General features: G+C 45.6%; 1 protein-coding gene across 4 annotated transcripts in view; it reads right to left on the bottom strand.

Annotated features, from left to right (window-relative positions):
• The window catches only part of LOC102458959 (synaptotagmin-like protein 2), a 72049-nt gene extending 46095 nt beyond the window's left edge, over positions 1–25954 (bottom strand). Inside the window, exons 1-3 of one of the 4 annotated variants that reach the window (XM_075940955.1) lie at positions 25631–25954; positions 22287–22423; positions 3640–4229 (exon numbers count right to left, since the gene is read on the bottom strand). In XM_075940955.1, the coding sequence (XP_075797070.1) occupies positions 3640–3740 (101 nt within the window). In that variant the 5' untranslated portion in view covers positions 3741–4229; positions 22287–22423; positions 25631–25954. Of the gene's footprint in view, positions 1–3639; positions 4230–4323; positions 4459–22286; positions 22424–25630 lie in introns of all 4 variants that reach the window. The other 3 variants (XM_075940957.1, XM_075940956.1, XM_075940954.1) reach the window with 3 other exon arrangements.
• Between the last annotated feature and the right edge of the window lie 599 nt (positions 25955–26553).

Genomic DNA, 26553 nt, shown 5'->3' with positions numbered 1-26553 from the left:
CTAGAAAAAGAATAGTCTTGACTCTAATCATGCTGTCTGACATTCCCAGTGCAGCACTAGCTTTTGGCTATCTGGTCTCTGGAGGGGGTGAGGGTGGGGGTGAGTGAGAGAGAGAAAGAGAGAGAGACCATACGCAGGAATTTCTGTGTGCGCACGTGCACACGCTTTTTTTTTGGTAAATGTGGACCACAAGGGTGCGAGCACACCCTTCCCCCAAAGTCCTCCAAGTAAGCGTGATCCAGCCAGCTGGGGGAAGGCAGGAGTGGCACACTGTTCGAGCCCTCCTCTCTGTTTCAGCCAGCCCGGAGTTGATTTCCACCCCTCCTGGGCCAGCCGGAGCATAGGGGAGGGCGGCTCGGACAGTGCACCACTCCTGCCTTTCCCCGGAGCATGCTTACTTGGGGCACCGTACAGGGGTGCACTCACATCCTTTGCGCGCACACACCCCCATGTACGGGCCTGATTCGTCAGTTCAAATTGCTAACTGGAAATCTGCCTGTATCTGAAGCCACATTTAGAAGCTGTTCTCCAGTTTTAACCCTGTTGTGTTCTGGAGAACCAAGTCTACCCCCATGCTTGTAGTTGAAGGGCTTCCACAAGCCTTGGTAAGAAGGGGAAGTTCGACTTGCAATTACCTCACAGAAACAAGCTGGTGGAGGTACTACATTGTCTAAATTGTATTGGACCAATGTGAGTTGGAGAGAGAGACACGTTTTCAAGCTACACAGAGCTCTTCAGGTTTGGGAAACATACCCAGAGTTAGTGTCACTGTCAAACATAAGATGGAACAGATGGTTTAGCATAAATAGTTAACACATTTTTCAAAGGACCACTTAAGGTGAAGTGGCCCCTTAACAACTCCCCCATCCTGATGTAGTTAAGGGGGTCACAGATAGGGATGTTAAATTTAGATTAATTGGCTAATCGAATAGCCAATGCAATCTGCATCGACTATCTGATTAGTCAATAAGGGCGCCTCCACCTTTGAAGTGTACTACAGCCCCAGGGCTGTTGCTACACTTCAAAGGCGAAAGCACTGTGAGGTGTACAGGGTGAGCGGGGGACTCAAGCAGCCCCCCGCTGGCTCTGTGCTCCCTGCGGCGTTTCAAAGTGGCAGCGCCACATGGAGCCCAGGGTACCCCGTTGACCACGGGCTCCACATAGCACAGCTGCTTTGAAGCGGCCCCTTCTCTTCCCCCACCCTTGCTGCCTCTTTCTGTAATGAATCATAAATCCACTGTGTCTGGTCAGTTCATATTTTGCAGCATCTAGCAAAGGAACGAATTTAAGTTCCCAGGCTCATTTTTTAAGCTGGTGTGAAGGTTTCCCTCTGAGGGCGAGGCCTGAGGGATCAGATACAGAGTGGTGGCTTTGTGAAGTGTTGCAGTTTCAAAGGCATTACCAAACCTGCTCGTACCCTCTTGCCTCCTCTGAGCAAACTGCAAAACTGCAACAGAATCAGACACCATCCAAAGGGATGGTCCCCTTACTTCCTCCGGGATTAGAATGTGGGAGTGAGGTGACAGCAGTGAAGGGGGAAATCACCCCAGAGAAGTGCGGGGTAGGGGGAAAATGGGCAGAGGCTGTCAGTACCGAGCTGTGGCTCAGCAATAGCACCTGCTAGAACAGCAGTGGCCCCTCCTATATATCCAGGTGGCAAAGGGCAAGGAGTGGGGCACTCACCTCAGCTGGAGTGGAGGGGGAGGGGCAGCAGCTACACTCTCTTGGGCCCTTCCTGCTACAGCCAGCAGCCCCCCCAAGTCCCACCACCCGTCCTAGAGCACAGCCTGTCTGCCCTGTGGACAAGAGGCTCACACTATTGCTGCAGTTAGGAGGACACTAAGCAGAGCAGCTGCCCCCCACTCCTCTCGCTAGGAGACCTTTGAAACCCAGACTCGGAATGAAGGTCTCAGAGGCCTCCTACTATTGCTGTGCACAGAGTTTGTCCATACCAGGGGTGGGCAATAATTGTTGATGGGGGCCACTCCAAGAATTTGGAAAGTGGTCAAGGGCTGCACTCTTCTGTATCAATGGAGGAGGTGCGGGATCTGGGACGGAGGTTGGGTGCAGAAGGCAGCTTTCAGTAAGGGACTGGGGTGCAGGAGAGAGTGTGGGGTCTAGGAAGGAGTTTGAATGAAGGAGGCCGTTGTGACCAGGGTTAGGGGACTAGGGTGCAGGGGTCTGGGTTATGACCGAGAGCAGGGGATTGAGGTGTAGGAGGGGGGCAGAGGGTTTGGGTTGTGACATGGGGCAGGGGATTGTAGTGCAGGCTCTGGGAGGGGATATGGGGGCAGGGAGGGGACAGAAGATTTGGGTTATGTGGGGGCAGAGGGCATGCTGAGAGTTGTGGTCCTTTTTTTGCCTCCCCTGCTTCCCTCCCCATTTCGGGTGGCATGGAGGGATGGGGTGGGACTCCTGCTCCCAGAGGGCCAGGGCCCCTCCCCTCAGTGCTGGCCAGGCATTGGTGGCAGGTCTCATTCTTTGTCAGCTCTGATTGTCCCTTGCGGCAAGCAGCTAGTAGAGGGGGCGGCTGCCGCTCGAGTCTGCCTGGAGACACTGCAGCCTTCCCAAGCCCAAATGGAATCGGCCCCATCGGGAGGTGGGGGAGGGGAGTTCTCACCCTTCCTGCATAGGGGCCTGCCATTTCCTCCAGCCAGAGGACAGGGCATCCATAGGCTACTCGGAGGCTGCTGTAGAAGTGCTATCCACCCACCATTCCAGACAGTTGTGCTTTGCCCCTCACGATGTACGCTGTCCTTTCTGGCTCAGCAAGAAGTCAAAACGCTCACACCACTAGTGTAAGCGGGCAAAATTCCACAGAGCTCTAGCTGCCCTGAATTTTTAAGCCTTGTGCTTACTGCCAACCCAGAATAGCTTAGTGACTGGTATTTTAGAAGTGGCAGCAGCAGCGCACACAAAACAGCCAGAATTCAAATGAAAAAAAAAAATCAAACAGCAACAGGATGGTGTTGCAGTTTGGCACTGTGGATCTGGTGTGTCTTCCTGGCTCAGCCACAGCTCTCTGGGTGCCCTTGGGCAAATCACTTAGCCTCTCCGCATCAGCTCTCTGTAAAATAGAGATCAAATATTGTCCTCCTTCCCTGGGCTGTTGGGAGGACGTGGTCATTAATGTGCATCGGTACTCACATACCACAGAGACACACATCATGGAAAAGCCTTATAAATATACGAGTATCAGAGGGGCAGCTGTGTTAGTCTGTATCTGCAAAAACAATGAGGAGTCCTGTGACACCTTCAAGACTAACAGATTTATTTGAGCATAAGCTTTTGAGGGGCAAAGATCCACTTAATAAGATGCATAAATATACGAGGTAGAGATTTAAGGACACATCTACACTCCAAGGGGAGAGACTCATGTCAATTGCTGCTCCTGTATTTTCACTCCTTTTCCTCAACCATGACTTCTCCATGCATGTGAGAGCTATTGTTGAACTCAGAGATGGAGTTGTGCCCAGCTCTCCTGGGGGTCAAAACAGCGTGGTAGAAAAGGGAGGGAAGAAAAAAACCAGGGCAGCCTATATCCCACACACATACACACTTCCTGGAAGGGCAGCGGTGGGGAAATCATACAACGAGAAGCCTCACAGATCAGCATTTGTGTGCACTCGAGCTCCTTACCTGATACGATCACTGTCTTTTTTCTTCAACTCCGCATCTCTCTGCAGAACCTTCATAAGCTTGTCGTATTCCTCCTCGGTCAGAAAGCTTAGGTCCAGCATCTTCTCGGTCAACGATCTCCAGCCAGCTGGAGCACTGAGAGGCCACAAACTATCTGAGAGCAGATTACTTGAGGGCCATTAGCAGCCCCCTGAGCAGAGAGCCACAGCGTGCTAAACTGTACTGGAGCTGGATAGAAATACCTCACGACATCATGGCTTGAAGGGAAGCTGCATTAAGATTTCAACTCCTACTTCAAGGCACTAAGCAGTTCTCTGGCATCGCTTTCTATGCTGAATGCCTTCTTGTGCCAAGGGGGGAGGGTGTCTCTTCACAGAGTTATGTTCCTTCCTTTGTCTCACACACAGTCACAGCATTCTTGAGCCAACATCAATCAAATATCCAAATATAGAGACGAAATCTTCCCACTAGTTTTAGCTGCCTCAGAAGGGATGAAGGACCAACTCGGACGTTACAGACAACAACCACCAGAACTTCTAGCATGAGTCTTTCTCAGGAAAGAAGTCATCTCAAGGGTAGATCAATTGTTCCTGCAAAGAAATCACACAGAGATGCCTCTTTAGATAAAGACGCCATATGGTAAGTGAATGTATACATTGGAGGTGTTTATTTGTTCTTACGCACAAGTCCCATACCAAGCTGTCCTGCCTTTCTCCCCATCTCTGCCAGCTCTTGATACAGCATAAGCCTAACCACGATACAAGCTTATTTTAGTCAGCTTCAAGGGAACTGGTAAACAGCTTCCTTAGAACACTGCTTCTAAAGCAAACAAGGTAGGAAACACAAACAAAATATTAAGTCACTTCACCTTCATTAACCCACCTGTAAGAGGAGGTGAATATCAGACACTTATCACCTTTTTAATCTCTGAAGGGTTAAGTGCTGTTACTGCTCCTTCCAGGACAAGAGCCTTCAGACTGCTCATTTAGTAATGGAACGTGCATGTCTCCTTACACTGCACATTCAATGGAGCTGTGCCCATTTATACACTCTGTTTTTGTCCGACAAACATTGTATTTTCTTACCTGTCCCCCCAGTACCAGCTTATAGGATTAAAGCAAAAAAAATTGTTTTAAATTTCATTTCTGTTGTGTACCTTTCCTGCAGCTTAGTCTGAAACAGCATGGAACAATTTCACATTTCCTGTCACCTTCCCCCATGGATTCTTATGCACTATCACCCCAAACTACCTGAAGTGTTTACTGTGGGGAAGGTGGGGTTTTTTGGTGTGGTGTGTGTTTTTTTTTGTTTTTTTTAAATTCCCAGTTGTGAGAAATCTCCACCTGCCGTTTGGGTAGCTGACCTCAATGCTAAGCCAAGCCATTAGGACCAGCCACGCAGAAGTAAACAGAGACTATTTGCATATCTGCTGTATGCACTGGGAGCTAAGCAAACCCATCACCTTTATGATTTTAGCCAAAGCATTTCTTAATGTTTGTTCTGCACATTACCACACCTCAGTTACTGTTGACTCAGTCTTGAAACAGGAAAACCTGCAGTTATTCAGCATGGTATTTTAAGACATGGGCAATCGCATGTAATTTGTTTACTAGTACCTAGAGGCATAATACATAGGAATAAAATCACTTGACATACATGGTATGTTATCAGACAGGAACATGGCATTCTGTAATGTATACTGGCTTCCATAACATTTCTTACCATAAAAGTCATAGATCTCATTTGTTCTCTCTCTTTATAACTACAATGCTTTGCTGCATTAGAAGGCGTCCTCTCTCCTCCCAGATATGCTATGGCAGAGGGGCGACAATATGTTGTAATGTTTCCCTATTCAGTAACCACAAGACCCATCGCTGCATCGGCAAAGGCAACGTATTAGATGTCCAAAGGGCCTTTAAATCTAATTACTTTGATAGGAATCTCTCTGAAGAAGAACATCATAGGAAGATCAACAAGAGGAAGGCTTGTTGTGCTGAGAAATCCAAAACGGTCAAATTGCCAGATCCATGGAAACCTCCCAAGTTAAGTACAGCATGCCCAGTGTGGAGGTGTACTAGCTGATAGGAACATGGCAGTAGACCTACTTCAGTGCCATCTTCCCATGCTGCTGGCTATACCCTTCACTGCAATAGCTTCTGTCTCTTAGGGGATTTCTTTAACATAGACCCAAAAATAAAGTCACTCAGCACCAAAAAAATTGCATAGGGAATGTGGTGCTGGCACAGAGCTACTCAGGGCCTACCCAAAGCACTGTGTGCAAGGAAGATGTGGACTCTATTCTGAAAAGGGTCTCTAAAAAAAGTCAAGGAGTTTGTCTCTCTTGCCTCTCAATAGCTCAGTTTACAAGTGAAAATATTCCCCCCCCCCCGCATGGCAAGCACTGCAAACCAAGTCTGGGAACTCGCACTCAAGCTGGCTTCCTTCTATCTTTTGATTCATCACCAACAGTAAAGTTTCTACAAGCCACATTGTGCCCTTCCCTTAGTTATACGTGCGCGACGTACTGGAGTTGCAAACTTTGGCCCTGCCATTGGGACTTGGCCAACAGTTCTGTTGTCAGTTGGGCTAGATTAACTCCTCGTGAGGTGTGGGGTTACAAGATTTTGTGGGCTCCCCCTTAGGAACAGAGGTGGAGCCAAAATGAGGTGTTTAGTGTGTGGGAGGGAGCTGCTGGGGAGCAGGTAGGGGTGGAGGTATAGGGTCTGGGAGGCAAGAAGAGGCAGGATATTGCAAATGCTTATTGGACAGTCAACTAGTCCTTAACATCCCTAGTGCTAATACAACTTATTTTTTCAAGAAAGTCAGCAGTATGACTCGAGTGTGCTGCTGAGAAAGGACATGCCAGTTTCATATAATTATTATCCAGTGTACTGTAACAACTGGTGAAATGGAGACGTCCTAATTTCAACATCAGGGGCTAGAAGATCCCCTCACCAAGCATAAATGAACACAAATCCACTGAGTTCAAAGTTGTTGTGCCAATTTATATCAGCTAAGGATCTTGACCAAAAAATAAAATAAAATAAATCAACACTTGATTAACTTTCCTCCAACAAGCTCTGCTATTTCTCTGGAACCAGTGACACGGAGCAGACATATAATTAGTATAGCCCACACAAGGCCAAAATCCCAGAACAAAAACAACAACAACAGAGAGGCCAAACACCAAATTTTCAAGTATTGTAAAGTTTTGAGGGTTGCTAAGTCATTGTGACTTGAAGGGAAAGTATTCTGTAATCTAGAACTACAAGCTAAAGTACACTTAGGGTACGTCTAGACAGCAGCTTTATTTTGGAATAACTGATGTTATTCCAAAATAACATAGCCCATGTCTACACTACAAGCTGTTATTTTGACATAATGTCAAAACAATGTCGAGCTGGAGGACTGCTTACTCTGATTTCTATAACCCTCATTTTATGATGAGTAAGGGAAGTTGGAGGAAGAGTGTTCTTCCTTTGATTTCCTGCCGTGTAGATAGAACCAAAAGCCGAAATAAACTATTGACGTAGCTCAAGTTGCATATCTTATTTTGGCTTTAGCCCTGCTGTGTAGAAGCACCCTTAGGCTACGTCTACACTGGCACCCTTTTCCAGAAATGCTTAAAACGGAACAGTTTTCCATTATAAGTATTTCCGGAAAAAGCGCGTCTACATTGGCAGGATGCTTTTCCGGAAAAGCACTTTTTCCGGAAAAGCGTCCGTGACCAATGTAGACGTGCTTTTCTGCAAAAAAGCCCCAATTGTCATTTTCACGATCGGGGCTTTTTTTGCGGAAAAGACTACTGTGCTGTCTACACTGGCCCTTTTCCAGAACAGTTTTTCCGGAACAGGACTTTTGCCCAAACAGGAGCAGCATAGTTTTTCCGGAAAAACAATGAGGATTTTACATTAGATCGTCATTGCTTTTCCGGAAAAGCAAGTGGCCAGTGTAGACACAGCCTTAGTCTTTGTCCACACTACACAGCTTTTAGCAACACAGCCATGTTGAAAAGTTGGGCAGTGTAAACGCTGTTTGTCAGCACTTTTGCAAGTAAAAACACTTCCACCCCCTGCAACAGGAGTTTGTGTTGTCCATAGTAGAGTACTCCTCCTGACAAGGAGTCTTTTACATTGCCACTTGAGGTGGCAAAACTTGTGTCTTTTGGGGCCAGAGGAGGATTAAGGAAGTGTGAATGTCAAACGTTTTGCCGCTCAATAGGCAGTGTAGACAAAGCCTAAGATCCTCCATGGTCCTGGACCATGTGAATGCACTTTTTATTTCTACGGTTGCATTTTGCAACTTGACTGTTTGGTTTGCTGGATGAACACACAGTACAAATTATAAAACAACTGAATTACCCCAACCCCGCCCTCCAGTCTAAATCTAATCAAATTACCAGGTTATTCAAGGGTTTGGACAAGGGCTGTACAAATAACCACCCCTGTAAAGAACTGTTTTAAGGGCTCAATTCCTACCAAGGGAAGTAGTCCAACAGATTACAAACAGGAGCACTTGCAGGAAGGAGTACTCACACGTGCAGTGTTATAAGGCTGCACTATACATTATTACCAGCTACTACCTTCAAGATATTTTACCTTTTCCTTACAAAGGAGCCTTCTTTTTGCTGTTTTTTCCCCTCCCAAACAGGTTTATTATTTAAAAGACAACATATGTAAAAATGAAACTCTTGTTAGTTTAGTTTTGCATGAAATCACAGCTCCTTTTGGAAAGTTGGATACTGGAGGACCTGCCTTCCTTGTGTATGCTGCATTCTTCAGCTGTGTTAAGGGGATTCTTCACTGAGCCTAATACAAGCCATTGCGATAAACGATGCCAGAAGACTGTTGCTCTTAGCGGTTTACAGACATTTGTCACCTATTGATTATCGGCAAGGCACTCCAGTCTCAGATCTCATTTCACCTTGAATACCCAGTTTCTGAGTGTCACACGTCTTCTTCCTCAATACCGGTATACTCAGAAATTAACAATACCACACACTGCAGGCTAAACGGATTCCATTTACTCTATGGCGTACTGCACACAACAGAGAAACTGAGCCAAATTAGAAACTTTAATCTGAAAATCTGGCAGACAAACAAATCCCATTTCAACAGCCCCTGCTAATGTTGGCTGAATAGTCAATATGCCAATTCCGGGGTATCACCTTGATCAAAACAGAATCATTTAGATCTGGACCACATCACCTTCCAGAACAAAATGGGACGTGGAGCATATGAAGTTCCACATACTAATCCAACAAAGATATGGGAAAATGTCATTGTCACAAAATAATCTCCAGCCTCTGCCTAAACACACAACAAAACCGACAAAAGGTAATACACATGCCACAGAGGTCATCAATTCTAGCTCCCTCCACCCACCCCAGCAAACCTCTGACAATGTAACAGAATTACACACTGTAGAGCCCAAGAAGGTAAAAGACATCACAACACCTCCATCAGCTAGAAAATACCTGGGACAAAAAGAAGGAAAGTGTACTGTGTTTGAAAGCAAATGCAATACAGGCAGTCCCCGAGTTACGCGGATCCGACTTATGTCGGATCCGCAGTTACGAACGGGGATTTTCTTGCTCCGGATGACTGGAGCGGCGGGTCCCGCCGCCCACCTCCTCCAGGGCGAGTAAAGCTGCTCCCCATCTCCCTGGTCTGCTGGGGGAGCCAGCAGACCAGGGAGACGCTGAGCAAAGCCGCGGAGGACCCGGGCCGGACCGCGGCGCTGATCTGGAAGAGCCGCGGTCCGGCCCGGGTCCTCCGCCGCTTTGCTCCGCGTCTCCCTGGTCTGCTGGGGGGGGAACGCAGCTAGTGACCCCCCCCAGCAGACCAGGGAGATGTGGAGCAAAGCCCGGGGCCTGTGGTAGAGCAGGTGGGGCGCTGCCGGTTGGTCCCGCAGCACCACTCCTTGGCGCTACTGGACCAACCCGGCAGCACCCCAGCTGCTCTGCCCCAGGAGTCCTGATTCAGCCGCCGGTGATCAGTTTCAGCAGCGGCTGGATCAGGACGCCTGGGGCAGAGCAGCTGGGGTGCTGCTGGGTTGGTCCAGTAGCGCCGAGGAGCGGCCGCGCTACTGGACCAACCCAGCAGCACCCAAGCTGCTCTGCCCCAGGCATCCCCAAGTCAGCCTCTGCTGAAACTGACCAGCGGCTGACTACAGGAAGCTTGAGGCAGAGTTGCTCTGCCCCGGGCTTCCTGGAATCAGCTGCTGATCAGTTTCAGCAGCAGCTGACTTGGGGATGCCTGGGGTTCTTAAGTTGAATCTGTATGTAAGTCAGAACTGGCATCCAGATTCAGCTGCTGGTTGGGGGGGTTGTTGGGAGGAGCGGGGCTGGCCAGGAGAGATCGGTGGGGGGCGGGGAGGAACCGGCTACCGGAAGCAGGGCTGGATGGGGGAGACTGGGAGGAGAAATGGGGGGAGGGGGGGAAGAAGGAGGAGCGAATTGGCCGGCGGGAAGCAAGATTGACCTGGGCATATGCACACTCGTGCACACGAGTGAGTCTCGCCCCGGGGATTCCATTTTGCCTCCCCCCCCATACCTTCCCTAAAGTAGTTGCGAACTGCCTGGCTGGTAGACACACTCACACAGCCTGAGCATATTTACCAGCCAGGCAGTTTGCAGCTATGGACTGATACACCTAATTATAATAAAACTTACCTAATTAGAAAATACTGGACATTTTATATGTCCAGTATTTTCTCAATTTGTTTCCCGGGCAGAACCCTCAAATACCAGGCTGTCTGGTACAAAACCGGACACCTGGCAACTCTACCCTTCCTTGCACCCTCCCTCCTAGCCAGATACCCTACCCCCAATCTGCTCCTGCTTCCGCCTCCTGGAGTACCCATGTGGCATCGAGTCCCCCAAGCCCTGACCCAGGCTGGGCAGAGGATGCAGCTGAGTGAAACACTGAATATTTATTCATTTTTAATTCTTTTTTTAATACGCATTTATATTTTTGGGCTGCAAAAAACAGTACTGGAAAAAAACAGGTTCCAACTAAAGTAAAAAGTTTGGGAAATCCTGGTCTAGCCAGCTGTCTATCCATCTTACAGTCCATTTCTCCAATCCATATTTCCCTTAACTTGCTAGCAAGAATACTGTGGGTGACTGTATCAAAAGCTTTGCTAAAGCTGGCACAGGGGGCTTTGGGAGGACCAGAATCAACTCATTTAAATATTCATCGGTTGCTTAATGAATATGCAAATAAATGTTACCAGTCCTCCAAAAGCTCGTGAATGGATTTACTGGTCCCCATGTCAAAAAGTTTGGGAACCCCTGACTTCGAGACTAATCAAGTCATCCCTTAACCTTCTCTTTGTTAACTTAACTAGATTGAGCTCCTTGAGTCTGTCACTATGGGGCATATTTACTAATGCTTTAATCGTTCTCGTAGCTCCTCTCTGAACCCTCTCCCCCAGTTTAGAGCTATCTAGAATGCTTCATATCAGTGGCCTGTTCTTTCATTATTTACCACGACCCCAATTTGTGTGTAATCTGCAGACTTTGTCTGTGATTATTTCATGCTTTCTTTCAGATCATTAATAAAAGAAAAAAAAAGTTAAAAAGCATAAGACCAAAAACCAATCCCACTAGAAATATACGCATGCAATAATTCCCCATTTATAGTTACATTGAGACCCAGATTAGCTTTTAATCATTTCATGTGTCATGTTAGTTATATCTTTCTAGTTTTTTTAATCAAAATGCCATGTATTACCAAGCCAAATGTGCTACAGAAATCTAAAGTATATTATGTCAACACTGCTACCTTTATCAACCAAACTTGTTATCTTAAAAAAGTAGGTTTAACAAAATCTATGTTCCAAAAATCCATGTTGAATGACATTAGTTACCCTCCTTTAATTCTTTATTGAGTCCAGGATCTGCTTTCCCATTATCTTGCTTGGGATTGATGTCTAACTGCCAAGCCTATGTCTACTTGGGTCACCCTGTTTACCCTTTTTAAATTTTGGTATAATATTAGCATTCTTTGAGTCTTCTGGAAGTTCCCTAGTTTTTAACATTAAAACTTAGCCAGCTCTTTTAAAACTCTTGCAAGTTATCTGGACCGGCTAATTCAAAAATAGCTAATTTTGATAATTGCTGTTCAACATCCTCTTAGGATGCTAGTGAAATGGAAAGCATGCTATCTCTCTCCTCCCCCCAAATACAGACCAGAAATATTTATTGTAATAGACAAATACCATTGCTAGGATTATTTTTGGTTCTAATACACATAACTTAATGGGCTTCTGGTGGCTTAGGCAGGAGAAGGCTTTGCCTTCCCAACCCACCAGCCTGTCCCCACCCACATTCTGCCCCCAGAATGCCTGCTGTAGGCATAGTGTTGCTGCCCCTAACACCCACCCTCCCCATGCTCCAGGCCAGGGAGGCAGAAACCACGGGGCCGGCCTCCCTCCCCTTGTGCTCCAGTGGTGTGGGGGAACTGCACTGCGCATACATGCTCCCTCTTCTCTCTTCCCCTCCCCAGTGCTCTGGGAGTCTGGGGCATGCTCGGCATGCTGCCTTGCTTCACCACCTCCCAGGGGGTGAGCATGCTTGGCACACTGTCCCACCCCTCCCCATGGGAGGCAGGACCTCAGCAAAGGGGGCAGAGCTGTAGGTGGGGCTGGAGTCCTGCCTCCCTCAGCCCCAGCTGCACCAATGGCCCATGCATAATTCCTTCTTATTGTCTTAGGTAAAGCCAATCTACTGGGTAATGCACAGGTCTGGAGTCAGACTATCTATATTCTACTCAAAATGCTATCATTGACTCAGGGTGTGTCGATGCAGCAATTAAACTCATGTGGTTGGCTCATATCAACTGACTCAGGTTACCAGGCTTAGGTTGCGAAATTGCAGGGTAGATGTTTAGGCTCAGGCTGGAGCCCAAGTCAACTGACACGGGCCAGCCATGAGTGTTTACCTGTTGCATAGACCTACCCTCATTGTGTGGCTCACTCTCTGTACTGGTCTTCCCTCCTCATTTTGTGGCACTACACCAGGATGTTCTAAGGCTTAATCGTATGTTTAAAGTGCTTTTGACATCTTCAGGTAGAATGCTCCACAGAGATGCACAATATTGGTCTTAAAATAATTCATCATCATCAGTAGTGACGGAGCCACCTCATTCTTGGCAAACAAAGATTGGCTGTAGGTGAGTGTGCAGAAGATGGCTTAAGTGCAATAGTTTTCTGAAAGGTTATTGGATTAGAAACAATGAACACAACTCTCCTCTCGCTTATGCATTAACTGTAATGGAGTTCCACAGCTCTACCTTTTCTATGTTGGTCAAGGCCTACCTGTGAAGATAGGTCATCTTTCAGAGTTACTTCTGTTCAGGCTTTGATTGTTCAAGTTTACCAATCTCAAAATGGAACTCCTGCAGCAGAGTAATTTACCTTTACCCCATGGATATTTTTAAAATATACCTTCTGTATGCAACAGGAATTGTATGAGACCCACTTTGTCATTCCCACTGACAACACAATAATGGGTAAACAAGGAGGCACCAGTAAAAAAATGAACTTCTGACCGGATCAATGGTTTTTCAGTCTCACAACTATTCATGTTACAAAAAAAGTGAGGCCTTTTGCACCATTTTACTAGACAAGAGCATTAACTTGGACTTAGTTAATGGATGGACTCAGTTTCAGCACTGTCTTCCATTGTATACCCATCATATCAAGAGTTATTAGAAAGTAATCCAAATTAATAGAAATAAATTTCTCCATCATGGTTTTGCTCATGAAACTATATATATTTTTGTTAATCTCTAAGGCTATGTCTACACAGCAGCATTATTTTGGAATAATGCACGTTATTCTGAAATAACAGTGCACATCTGCACAGTAAGCTGTTCTTTTAAAATAAAGTTTAGATGGAGGACTTCTTATTCTGACTCCTGTAACCCTCACTTCATGAGGAGTAAGATGAAGGGAGAGTATTCTCCCTTCAACTTCCAGCAGTGTGGCCAGCACCAAAAGTCGAGTTAAGCTGCTTAGACTTCAACTTCAACTACGTTAATTGCGTAGCTGAAGACCTTAATTTGATCTAGTCCCGTAGTATAGACATATCCTAAGATACTACAGGACTTCTCACTATTTTTAAAGTTATAGACTAATAGGGCTTTCCCTCTGAGACATCCATCACTGTAAACAGCTTATAAAGGGTGTTCACTGACCGCACTCATGTTAGAACTGATTAAATTAATCAACTGAAACTTTTTTTGGGGGGGGAGGTGGGAGGAAACAGATTCAATATCAATTAAACATTTTGTAATTGTACTGGCATCGCCAAATTGCTCATGTCAAAAAAAACCAAACAAACCCAAAGGAATTCTACATTTTAGAAACTACATATTTATTAAGAACATTTAAAAGAGTGAAATTCAAAACAACACATTTTAATTAACCCAAATGAAAACATTTCAAACTGAAAAATTTGCATTTCATGTCCACCCTAAACAATCCCTTCACCCCTGAATATTTTGGAATGCCTAGTAATGAACTTAAAAAAAAAAAAAGTTATTTGCACAGCTCTTGCTCAAATGATCATAGCAACATGGGAACTGCCATAATGAATCATGCTAATAGTCCATCTAGTTCAAACTTTAACAACTAGTTCCCGACACTTCTGAAAACTGTGGAAGAAATATAGTAAAGAACAATTCTGCATTAGGAATACGTTTCTTAACACATCAGATAGTGTTTATCATATGATATAAATGAATCATGAGGATATATATCCCCGATAAATGTGTATCTTATGTAGTTTAACTTGTCTACTCATCTCTGCCTTTCAATGATGATTTGTGGCAGAATATTCTGCTGGTTAATTTTACATAGATATATTACATAGAATTCCTTTTTATCATTTTCAAATGTTGCCTTCTAAATTTCAGTGGATAATTCTTGGTTCTTTTATTATAAAAAGGTATATGTTGACCTTATAGGGTTAAATTAAAGAGAATGGTCTTATTTTAATTTAAACGTATTAATGACTCAAATAAAAAAAGTCTCAGGAAAAGGTGAACCAGAGTCCACGAAAACCAATAAAGCAAATAACATTTTCTGTTAATAAACTGTTAATTGGATGCTTTAGTTTAAATATTTGAGAGTTCTGTTTACTTCATAGGTGGGGAATATTTGCAAAGCTTTTACAGGATGTAGTTCATTGTATGTGTATGCTGTCAGAACACAACCAAACAAGCACTGCCCATAGGGGATAGTAGAGGTTTACTTTGTATCCCTTTAATATGTATGGTAATGTCCCAAATGCAGCAGAGAATATCAGTATTTTAAAGAGTCTGCCATTACTGTAGCCACCCTCATGTGCTACATGACTAAGTCTGTTCTGTCTCTCATCTATCCAATCTACAGTGTGGAATCCCCTGTAGATAAAAGGGACACAAGGTGGAAGTGGGGCAGGGAGAGTGGGGTCTAAATGAAGGTTAAGGTGCACTGTAAGCAAGAAGGCTGGATGGGAACGTTTATACAATGCTCACTACACAATGTGGACTAACTCCTTGTGGTGAGGCAGACAAACTTTCAAGTCAGATAGTGCTCTTCTCTTCCTACACTACACCCTACACAGACATTTTCTGGACTTTTCAGAGACGTTTTATTTTGGGGGTGTAAATCCAAAGGTTTTGCAGAAGACACTCCTCCTAGCACCTTGCAATGACTATTTTTTTATCCTTTGGTAGTATTTTTAAGTCCCTTGGTCTCATAAGGAGCAGGGCTCTACCCAATTCTAGGTCCATTTTGGTAAATTTCATGGTCCTTAGATTTTAAAAATGGCAAATTTCAATGTGTTGTAATTGTAGGGCTCCCCCTCCCTCTCCCCCTGAGTTGTGGGGAGTTTGGAAGGTTATTGCAGGGGGACCGTTGTACTGCTAGCCTTTCTTCTGCACTGCTTTGGTAGCCATGCTGCCTTCAGAGCTGGGCAGCAGAAAAGCAGAGCCACTGCAAACAGCAATGCAGAAGGATGGGATGGGATGGGATTGCCACCTCTTATTTTTATGGTGTTGCCTACAGTGCTGGGCTCTCAGTAAGCAGCAGCCATTGACTACCCAGCTCTAAAGGCAGCAGTGTAGACATAACAGTGGCATGGTAGGGCATATGTGCCAACTCCATGAGTATTGCCTTCTATCCTTCTAGCATTTCTCATCTGCTGGCAGCCCCGCTGACCAACTTCTACTCCACCCTTCCGGCGTCTCCTGCCAACAGCAAAACAGCTCTTTGGCAGCACTCAGGACACTCTGGGAGGGAAGGGAAGGATTGGGGATACAGCGCACTTGGGGGAAGTGATGGAATGGAAACAGGAGGCAGCAGAAGAGGTATGGGAAGAGGTGAAGTAGAAGTGGTGGTGGACAGAGAGGGCGGCGGGGAGGCGGAAATCAAGCTCCACTTGGCTAGAGGGGAAGTCAATACCTATGTGATAGGATATAGTCACCATTACTTCTGAGCTGCTGCTGGCAGGACGCTGCCTTCAGAGATGAATGCCTGGCCAACAGCCACCACTCTCAGGATGCCCAGCTCTGAAGGCAATGAAGAAGTAAGGGTGGCAATACTGTGATCCCCCTAAAATATCTTTGACTCCCTTTTGGGTTAGGACCCCCAATTTGAGGGGTCTCTCCCATGAAATCGTACAGTTTAAGGTAAAAGCATACAAAAGACCAGATTTCACAGTCCATGATGCATTTTTCATGGCCATGAATTTGGTAGGGCTCTAATCGTGATCCAGCCCTGATCACCCCATGCAGTCAAGCCCCCATTTCATTCCACTTAAACTCTTCCACTATGGAAACATCTTGTTTTCCCTCACATTATACACATTTATCATGTTGCTCTTCACTAAAGAAGAAAAAAACATATCCTCACACTAAATGCATGCTTGCCTTTTTTGTAAGTGCTTCAGAGAGCAGTAGCTGCCCTTTAAACTGCCTACGCTGTTTATTTGTGAGGCAACTTGGAAAAGGTTGTGTCAAAAACAAAAGAAAATGAGCTAGGAAAATATCTGCAGGTGAGATCAGAGCAAAGCCCAGGAATGATTCATTCAAACCACTGCAGAAGGCAGGCACGTATTAGGCAAATCATCTCACATTCCTGTATTGTGGACTTGTCCCCTCCTCTTTGTCCATACTCTATTTATCCATTTTAAACGCAGTCTGAATCCTCTTTACTGTGCAATCTTTAAAGAAAACATGATAATGTAAATTACAGACTCCTTCTAATGATGGAACTGCAGGATGGAAGGAGGAGAATAGTTGTTCATTTCAACTCTTGACTTTTTCCTGACCTCCTACAGACACCTGTACACCGCAGGGCTGCTCCACACCCAGAAGGATTGGCCTTTGTTTCCTTTAGCATGACACAGTCAGTCCCTTCCCTCATTTGTTAGGAGCTCAATGACATAGTAACTACTTGACAATCAAAGACTGGGTCACATGAACCAAGGCATTAAAACCACAGTGCAGTTAAGCCTCTGTCATTGCATAAATTCATCCCACCAAACTCTTCAGCAAGTAATGCCAGGTCTACACTGGGGCAATGATGAATTTAAAAAGGTATGCAACTCCAGCTATATAAATAGCATAGCTGAAGTCTACAAACCTCAGTTTGATTTACTGCAGCATCTCCACTGTGGAGGGTTAATGTGAAAAACTCTCCCATCAACTCCCCTTCCTCTTCTCGACCTGGTGAAGTAGTGGAGTTGATGGGAGCGTGATCAGCAATCAATTTAGCAGGTCTTCATTTGACCTGCTAATTTGACACACACACACCCAGGAAATCGATGCCCACAGCACCAATCTTCCAGTAAGCATACACAAGGCCTAAGAATCAGCATTCAGTAAGGGCCTCAAAGAGGTAGCCAAATTTTCTTACAAAAAAAGCCAACCAAACAACAACAACAAAAAACCCCCACCTTATTTGGCTACGTCTAATGATGCTGGAGGTCACGCAAGCTAAAAATCCTAGGGGCCAGTTCTTTCCACTCCTCTCAACTTGCTAAGTTCTAAAACGTGGGACACAATGTGATACAAAGACCTCAGACACACACACAAAGTTATTTATGCAGCAAAGTTAGGGTGCACAGGAATTTGTGATGTAAACAATGAAAAAAAAGCAGATACTTTAGTTGCACAGGTAAGTTGGTGGTGCACAAGTACCTAGGACTTAAAACAAGTGATGAAGTGAGCTACACTTGAGAGGTAGGATTCCTTTTAAAGGTTGGATTCCTTTTAAAGGTTATGAAAATAAGCTCTCAGAGACAAATCTGTTACAAAGAATTTCAGCAAAAGGTGAACCCAACATGCAAAGTTCTGTCCCAGAGCTGATCCAGATCCCAAAATGGTGATGTGGCAGCTTTGTGGTTATGAAAGGGAGCAACAGCAAAGCTCAGATCTAGAACTGATTTGGGATTTTTAAACCACTCACTCCCCTTCCAAATTTTAAGAGTGTTCAGTTCTGGAGTTGGGTCCAGACCTAGTTCTGGTTTAGGTTTTGAACAGATAAAATATTTAAGGCTTCAAAAGCACACAAACATTTTCATTTCTTACCTTGCATATCCCAGATTTGTGAGCCAGTGAAATGAAATTTTGTTTACAGTAATCCAATTAGCTATGGTTACACCCTTTCCTAGCATGCTGCCTTCTGTGAGAAAACAAATCCGTAGATGGGAATACATTTGAACAAATTAGCTCTGTTTGGATACCCTTTTTCTAGCTTTAACATAACTCTCCAATACAAACACAGAGTCAATCATGCATTCATTCACTGGAGCAGGTTTCATTTGATCAATAGGCTGGATGGTGAGAGCTAGCCAAAGAAACATTTTTGGCAGTGCTTGTTAGCCAAGAATAGGGAAAAACAAAACAATTAGTCCCATTCCTTCCTTTCCTCAGGCTACGTCTACACTGGCCCCTCTTCCGGAAGGGGCATGTAAATTTCACTAGTCGTCGTAGGGAAATCCGCGGGGGATTTAAATATCCCCTGCGGCATTTAAATAAAAATGTCCGCCGCTTTTTTCCGGCTTTTAAAAAAGCCGGAAAAGAGCGTCTAGACTGGCCCCGATCCTCCGGAAAAAGTGCCCTTTTCCGGAGGCTCTTATTCTATTCAAAGTAAGAATAAGAGCCTCCGGAAAAGGGCACTTTTTCCGGAGGATCGGGGCCAGTCTAGACGCTCTTTTCCGGCTTTTTTAAAAGCCGGAAAAAAGCGGCGGACATTTTTATTTAAATGCCGCGGGGGATATTTAAATCCCCCGCGGATTTCCCTACGACGACTAGTGAAATTTACATGCCCCTTCCGGAAGAGGGGCCAGTGTAGACGTAGCCTCAGTGTTCCAAAGGTGCCCAAATTAAGAATCCATCCACTCAAGTGCAATCGACAACATCTGAAGGGGCAGAACAGCTCACACTACATGAAAGGATCAGACTCGATTTCAAAATGCTAAATAAGGAGCAATATTCCTTATGGAGTAAAGGTCAAGTTGTCCCCACATTAAGGCTTTGTCTATACCAGGAAGCTACACTAACTTAACTAAAGACGCTAAAGGTAGATTAACTAATCAAACAGTCAATGGGATTTCCTGCTGCTGGTCTCTTGCTACAGTTCAAACACAGAAGCCCCATGTTCTCTGTGGCATCTCAGCCTTTGAAATGTACAAGAGCCCCACGTTTCAAAAGAAAGCCCTGCAGAGAGCATGGGACCAGCTGGGGATTCCTACTGGCTCAGCGCTCCCTGCAGTGCTTCAACCTTGGAAATATACAAGAGCCCCAGCAGGCACCGCAGGGAGTGTGAGGCCAACTGTGGGGCTTCTGCTTTTTAGATGTACATGAGCCCCACCAGGGCTCGTGTACATTTCAAAGGCTGAGGCATGGCAGGGAACACGGGGCCAGCAGGAGTTGCCCATTGGCCCTGCGCTCCCTGCGGGGCTTCCTTTTGAAATGTAGAAGAGCACCACTGGGGCTCTTGTACATTTAAAAAGCAGAATTGCAGCAGAAATGGTGCGAACAGAGACTGCTACAGTTCCCACTCGCGCTGTTTCCCCTGTGCCTCTACCTCCCCTGCTCCCACAGATACGGTGCCAGGGGGAACTGACTTTTAATCCGGCTTCCCCCAGCACCAGCTCCTGCTCCCCCCTTTTGCTGTCTCTCTCTCTGATAGAGGCAAAAAGGGGGTAGGGGAAAGCGACCAGTCGCATCACTAGTCAACTAGTCACTTATATCCCTACCAAAGACGTGATTTTAAACAGGTTTAGGTAAACTGGTACAATCCCATATGGACCCTTATTTCAGTTTGCTTTAGATGTTGAAGTTTCCGATGTAAATGAAGCTGAAATTCAAACAGGGACTACAACCAGCTGAAATCAGTTTAGTAACCAATTGAAGTTGAACAACTGGTATGACTTTTCTGTCTAGCCAAGGTGCTCTTTACAGCTTCATAACCCCAGGGGCACACATTAATTTTCCAGGGATACAGGGGAACCGGACATTTCAGATCACAAGTTCACCTGTGTCAGTGAATAACATTTCTTTATTTCTGAGTATTCACCTGGAAAGTTGTCCTCCTCCAAACCCTTTATTTGAATGGCAGTGGCCAAAATTCTGCCTTCAGTTCCTCCTACTGACCTAATTTACTACTGCAGTGCAAAACTTGACCAGGACTACTGTTCCCTTCCATGGAGAAGCCTACAATAGAGTCAAATCCCAATGCTAACTCTGACATGAGCCTGGCCAGTTTCCTCTGAATTGGCTCTCTGCAGCAAGGGATTGCTGAGGGAGATCTTGTAGTGCAGGTTATGTTTACAGAAGTCTATAACATCCTGCTTCCCAAGCTCTTATCCATGGATGTGCATGTCCATTACCAGCTATGATCGTTGGTGTTCTCCACAAATGCTGTTCCAAATCTGCCCTTGGGCAGGTTTCAATATATGGACAGAGAAACTGCAGCAGATGATGGTGATGAGACCAAAACTGCCTTTCTCCTTTATGCTCCCGGAACATGTACAGAACATCCAGGAAGGTGCCACCAACAGGGAAGTATGAAACAGTGAAACTCTTCCCCCATTCTGTATTTTAGGACCTAGCTCCACTGGCTTGGATTTCTCTTCCCACAAAGTAACAGGAGACAGATTCCAGATTCTGCCCATACTTACACAACTCCTGCCCCAGTGACAGCTGACCCAGGGTGCTGAGGTATCGTAAGTGCAAAGGATGTACAGTTGTACCAAAGGGCAAACTGTGAGATATTCTGGATGTTGTGCATTATTGTGCAAATTTGTTCTACACAGGGGTATCATCTAAGGGTGTAAGTGCTCAAGTTGAACAGCTTGCTATGAGGTGAGCTTATACAAGTACAGGCAGTCCCTGGGTTACATACAAGATAGGGACTGTAGGTTTGTTCTTAAGTTGAATTTGTATGTAAGTCGGAACTGGTACATATTGTAGGGGAAACTCTAGCCAAACATTTCTCCGGAGCTCAGTTTTATTCTCCCACACCTCACTTCCCGCAGTCCTTTATTCTCAAGCTGAGGTGTCTGCTGAGAAAAGCCACTCCGCGTCTCCCTGGTCTGCTGGGGGGGCACTAGCTTCGCGTCTCCCTGGTCTGCTGGGGGAAAGCAGCTAGTGCAGGGTTGCCTCACCCCGTTTGTAAGTAGGGATCTGATGTAAGTCGGATCCATGTAACCCGGGGACTGCCTGTACTCAAGAGGCATATTTGTCAGTGTAACAGGATAACCACTGAAAGTGAATTCCAGTAAATTGTTGTCCTGATTTATAATGTTTTTCCCCTCAAAAGGCTGTTCCTTTAGAGTTAAGCTATGAAAGATTATTTAATTTTGATTTCACAATCAACAAGATCAGTTCTTACCTGTGTGCAGATTTGCAGTTCACTAACCAGAGCAGAATGGGCTTTTATTCACCTGGACTTGGCTACCCTGTTACTTAGATAATTTGTTATTGCTCCATTATTCCTGTAATCTTTTGAGTTGTAGATAACAGTATTGATTTTAAAAAGCAATCAAAATATGCCTGCCCTCCAATGAACACACTGTCCTTGTTGTGCCTTATTGTGTATCTTCTAAGGGCTGCCTACTTGCGAACTATGAAAAAAAAAAAGATTCAATGTTGTGGGTTAATTAAATGGAGAAATAGCGTGGGGTCATGGTTTATTTTTTATGTTTTCTATTTGTAGACCCCTAAAAAATTTCAGATTGAGATGCAGAACCTTTTGGAAATCTTAGACAGTTTGCGGACAGGGGTCTACAGACCATGGCTTGAAAACCACTGCCTTAGAGTAAAACACTCACACATAAAACAAACCAACCAACCACAGATTTGCCCTGACACTACAGATCCATCTGGAACCATGTAGGAGACCAGCAATTCAGGGAGCCCTTCTTTGTGGGGTTCTTCCATAGAAGAGGAGAGAAGGAAGGAAGAGTTTCAATGCTCAAAAGCAGCACATCCCTCCCAAAATCCATGAGGAATCTGTGGAAGACTCTTTCAGAGCAGTATCTCCTAGACCCGTAGCCCTTCTTGCCCCTGAAAAAGAGGGGTTACACACATGGAGGCAGAAATGGAGTATGAGCATCTTAAATGTTGACCGAGTCACTATGAACTTACAAAATGTTGGTGTCCTGCTACATCTGGGCCATGCTCACGGAGTCCTGCCCCCCATCCAAAGTTATCATTTGTGAGGTTTGGGAAGTGAAGAACACCACCATATGCAGAACTCCCCTGGTTCCTTCAGTGCTCTGACCCTATTATGCACAGAAGCAGAGGGTACAAAATGGCCCATATGATCTGGTCGGGGATGTGAGCTTGAATCTAAATATGATATTCACCATTTAAGAAACAAAGACATGATTATTTATAAAATAAATGAGAAAAGTCAAAAATAGACATTACTCATACAGAACTATTGTTCACATAGAAAGATCAGCTGCAGAGGGAACAGAAATTAACAAGCCCTACTCTTAGAGCTGTGCTGGCATTTATCAGCAACAATGGCACATGAACAAGGAAGTAAATAAACAGGGCCAGAAGAATTAAAGATCATAGGATAGAGGGGAGGCCTGGGAAAACGAAGACAAAAGGAGCACGAGAAATTCAGAGGGAAAAATGTTTTTTTACTCCAGGTTCTAAGAAATTTTTGAAACAGTGCAAAGCAGGAAAACAACAAGAAGGTGCACTGGACAATGTCCCTTCCAAATATCTATTGATGTAGCTATCAGGAAGATCCACCTACTTTATAAAAAAAATCTCTTTGTCTCTTCCTAAAAGGGACCCGGAATGTTATTCCAAATGCACATATGGGGCTTTTTTGGGTGGGGAGTGGTTGTTGTTGAATGTTTTGTTTGTTTTTTTCCCCGGCAATCATGCTTGCCTAAATCTTATTCTTGATACTGGACATATGCTTTATAACTGATGGCCAAAAGCCTTGACAACACGACTCATGAAAGTAAGTTTTATTTAAGTGGTATGATTTAATTGGATGAAAATTCATGTGTCTGTACTTCTGACCACGTTCAAGAGGGATCAAAAACCAACGACATGAAAACAGTGGTCTGGTACAATGATGATGCATTTAGAACTGGCAACAATATAAAATTGTATAGGGACTAATTTTAATCCCAGTCAAGATAATGGGCAGATTCCCATTAATCTAAATGGAAGCGGGAGAGGACCTATACTGTGCTTTTATTTTATGATACAGTTTCTTACCTCACATACATCATATAAATATGTACTATTGTGGATTGTCAAAGTATGCAATGAGACTGTCTATACATAACAGTGACAATACTATTATAATCAAATGCATCTTAACACCACCTTGCAATTACGTAGTGCTTTTAATCTGTACAGCTCAATGCACTTTACATTGGGCAATATCTGGCATGGTTAGAAGTTGACAAATGTCATGCAGCAAGACAGCAGTAGATCAGAGAATAGAGCCCTGGAGTGCCGATTTCCCATCTTTATGCACTGAATCACACTGCCTCAGGGTACATCAGGATTTGTAAACCAACATTTTTTTGGTAACAAGTGAAAATGCAGGCAAAAACAAGAGTGCCAAACCAACTCTCTCACACATGAGCACAGTTAAACGTCTAATAGATTCTCATAATCAACTTCTAAAACTAAAGATTAAAGCCATCTTTCCAATAGACAGATTTTAGGCAGCTAACAGGGATAAAAAGGCTTCTGGCATAAATTAGAGTAGTTTTGGGGGTGCTCTAATTTAGGTCAGCCTCCCCATGAAGACTGTGGATTGCACAGTTGCACAGCACAAATCACACAGACACGCTCACCTTTCACATAACCCCTGCATGGGAGCCTGTGACGGAGAGGGTAGGACATTTACAGCAGCCATATCCTGCTGAGTCCATACTTACTGTGGTCCTGGAACGGCCTGCATGGGCCAGAATCAGCCCCATCTTCCTTGTTAAATTAGATACTTTTGCTTGCAAGGAGATTTGACTTTTTTGCTAATCCCAATTGTAATTCCTTTCATTACATCTTGCATTCCTTTCATGCAAGTCTGCCTGACCCATCTTCAAAATATTTCCTTACATTAGAGAGCAAAATGGTTCTGCATTCTGGACCAAGGGTGGAACTGCTGACAAAGCTACTTTGCTGCGGATCAGGCCCCTTAACCTGTATCTCTGATCTCCACAAGGCAGGAGTTGTTAAACCACATTGTCATAAGTATTAAAACCAACATTACTTTGCAGATGCACCAGCATCACATGTTCATCTTAGATAGGATTGGGCGGTAATTAGATAGTGGCAGGGGGAGGGGTTGTTGGCATTAAAATTCAACCTTTTTCCTAGTGATTAATACACTCTTCCTACTTTGTTTACAAGTGGATTGGTTTGGTTTGTTCCCCCCTCCCATGTTCTTCCCCTTTCCCCAGATGCAACATTAATTTCAGTTTAGATTGCTAACTTTCAGATAGCAGAATGTCTCCAGCTTTCTGCTAGTAACTCAGAGACTGGCAGCACTCACTTTAATTTTCTGGCCATGTCTCCTGGATTGTAATTTTTAATACTTATCAAAAGGCAACCTAAACTTTGCAAAGAAATAGGCTGTGTTCAGTGCACATTAATTATGGTGAGAGATGAGTGAGGTGGAACAAGAAAATGGACTTCAGTTTCAACCTCTTTAATCCCCATAAAGTTTGGGGCTGGTCAGAAACTAGATTTACTACAACTCTGAGACAGCAAGGCAGCTGCAGAACTGGGATCAGGGTTCTGGTAGCTGGATCTGTCCATATATGTCTTCAAAGGAAAAAGCTGTTCATGAACATAATTAGTCTAGCCAGCCATAAAACAAACAAGTTATAAGATACTTTCATAAAGTGCTTTTGAATTCCCATTTCTGTAGTTTTACAAACACATCCTCCTGCCTTTACACCTATTTTTCTCTCTCTTGTTGCAGTAAGAGCCACTCACATAGAAAGAAAACAACCTAAGAGGGGAAGGGGAAACAGGTAAGTGAAGGCCCTGATCCTGAGATCCGGGTTGCGGGCATGCACCTAACGACAGGACAGGCCACACGAGGGGAAACGAGAGAGGACCACACCGAAAGGGGCCGGTTCTGCACGTCCTTGAACCTCGGGGAGCGTTTACACGTGTGCGAAGCGAGCACGACACGCTGGCAAGGGTCTGATTCGGGGCCGTTTGGCACCCAGTCTGCACAGGCGGCACAGGAGTGGAGGGCGCCCCAGGCGCTGCCCCGTGCGCCCAAGCGGACAGACAGTAAGGGGGGGATGCCCCGCAGATCCCCTGACTGCAGACAAACGTGAGCAGCGCAGGCTGAGGGGGCAGCCAGCGAGCCTGGCGCAGCTCGGACGCATCTTCGCCCCCACTGGCCCGGGCAGCTGCAGCCAGCGCAGGGGGCTCGCGGGGTGCCCGCCCCGGGGAAGCCGGGATAGAGTGTCGGGGCACGCGGGGTCTCTTACCTGGCTGGCGCGGCTCTCCCAGGGGAACCCCGGCAGCGGGCTAAGCTCCGGGCGCAGCGCACACCCCCCGGCAGCGGCTATGCCCGGGCAGCCGGCAAACCCGGCCCGGAGCCCGCGCCCGTCCTGCCCCGCACACGGCTTGCACCTAGACTCCAGCGCCTTGTAAAAGCCGGCCTGGATCCCCGCCTAGGGACCGGGCCAGCGGCTGTGGCCAGGGGCCAGCGGCACGGAGCTCATCGCCAGCCCCTAGCCCAAGCAGCCCCAGCCAGCCTGAAAACCTGGCCTGGATCGTAACATGGTGACCCACCCCAGATCCCCACACGTGCCCGCCCCCCAAGCCAGCCTCCACCAGGGAGCTGCAAATCCCGAGGTTCTCTGCCCGGCTACAACCCCCACCCACTGCCCCAGGTCCCGAAACAGGCCCCTCCTGCAGGGTGGCGCACCAGTGTACTGATACCCCAGCCCCACTGTGCCTAGTAAAGCGCTGGGTGCACCATGAGCTTGGAGGCAAGTGTTGAGGTGCTCCAGGCACTGAGCTCTACAAGCGCGACCCCACCCCTCTGCCTGGGGGGTTCCCATAAATAGTCACACAGAGTCTAAGGGATAACAAAGGGGACCTTAATGGCATTACTATAAGTTAACAATGTTTTTACCCTTGGCACAATGAATAGTCACAAGCAAAAGAAGGACCAAGGGTTCCCAGCAGCCCTCCTTGAGGGGTATGACAATGGGTCTCCTCCACAGTGGGTGGGTCAGAAATCCACGGCCCCCGCCACCCCCCCCCCCCCCACACACACACTTTAAATATTACTTAAAAACACAGTTCTTCATTCAGGCTGAGATTTTTAAATCCACATCTCAGCAGCTTTGACATTTTTCAGTATTATATTTTAGTGAGGAATACTGGCTATTGGTCCAATTCA

Source organism: Pelodiscus sinensis, chromosome 13, assembly GCF_049634645.1.
Source record: "Pelodiscus sinensis isolate JC-2024 chromosome 13, ASM4963464v1, whole genome shotgun sequence".
Taxonomy (NCBI): Eukaryota; Metazoa; Chordata; order Testudines; family Trionychidae; genus Pelodiscus; species Pelodiscus sinensis.
This window is presented reverse-complemented; position numbering and strand designations above follow the sequence as displayed.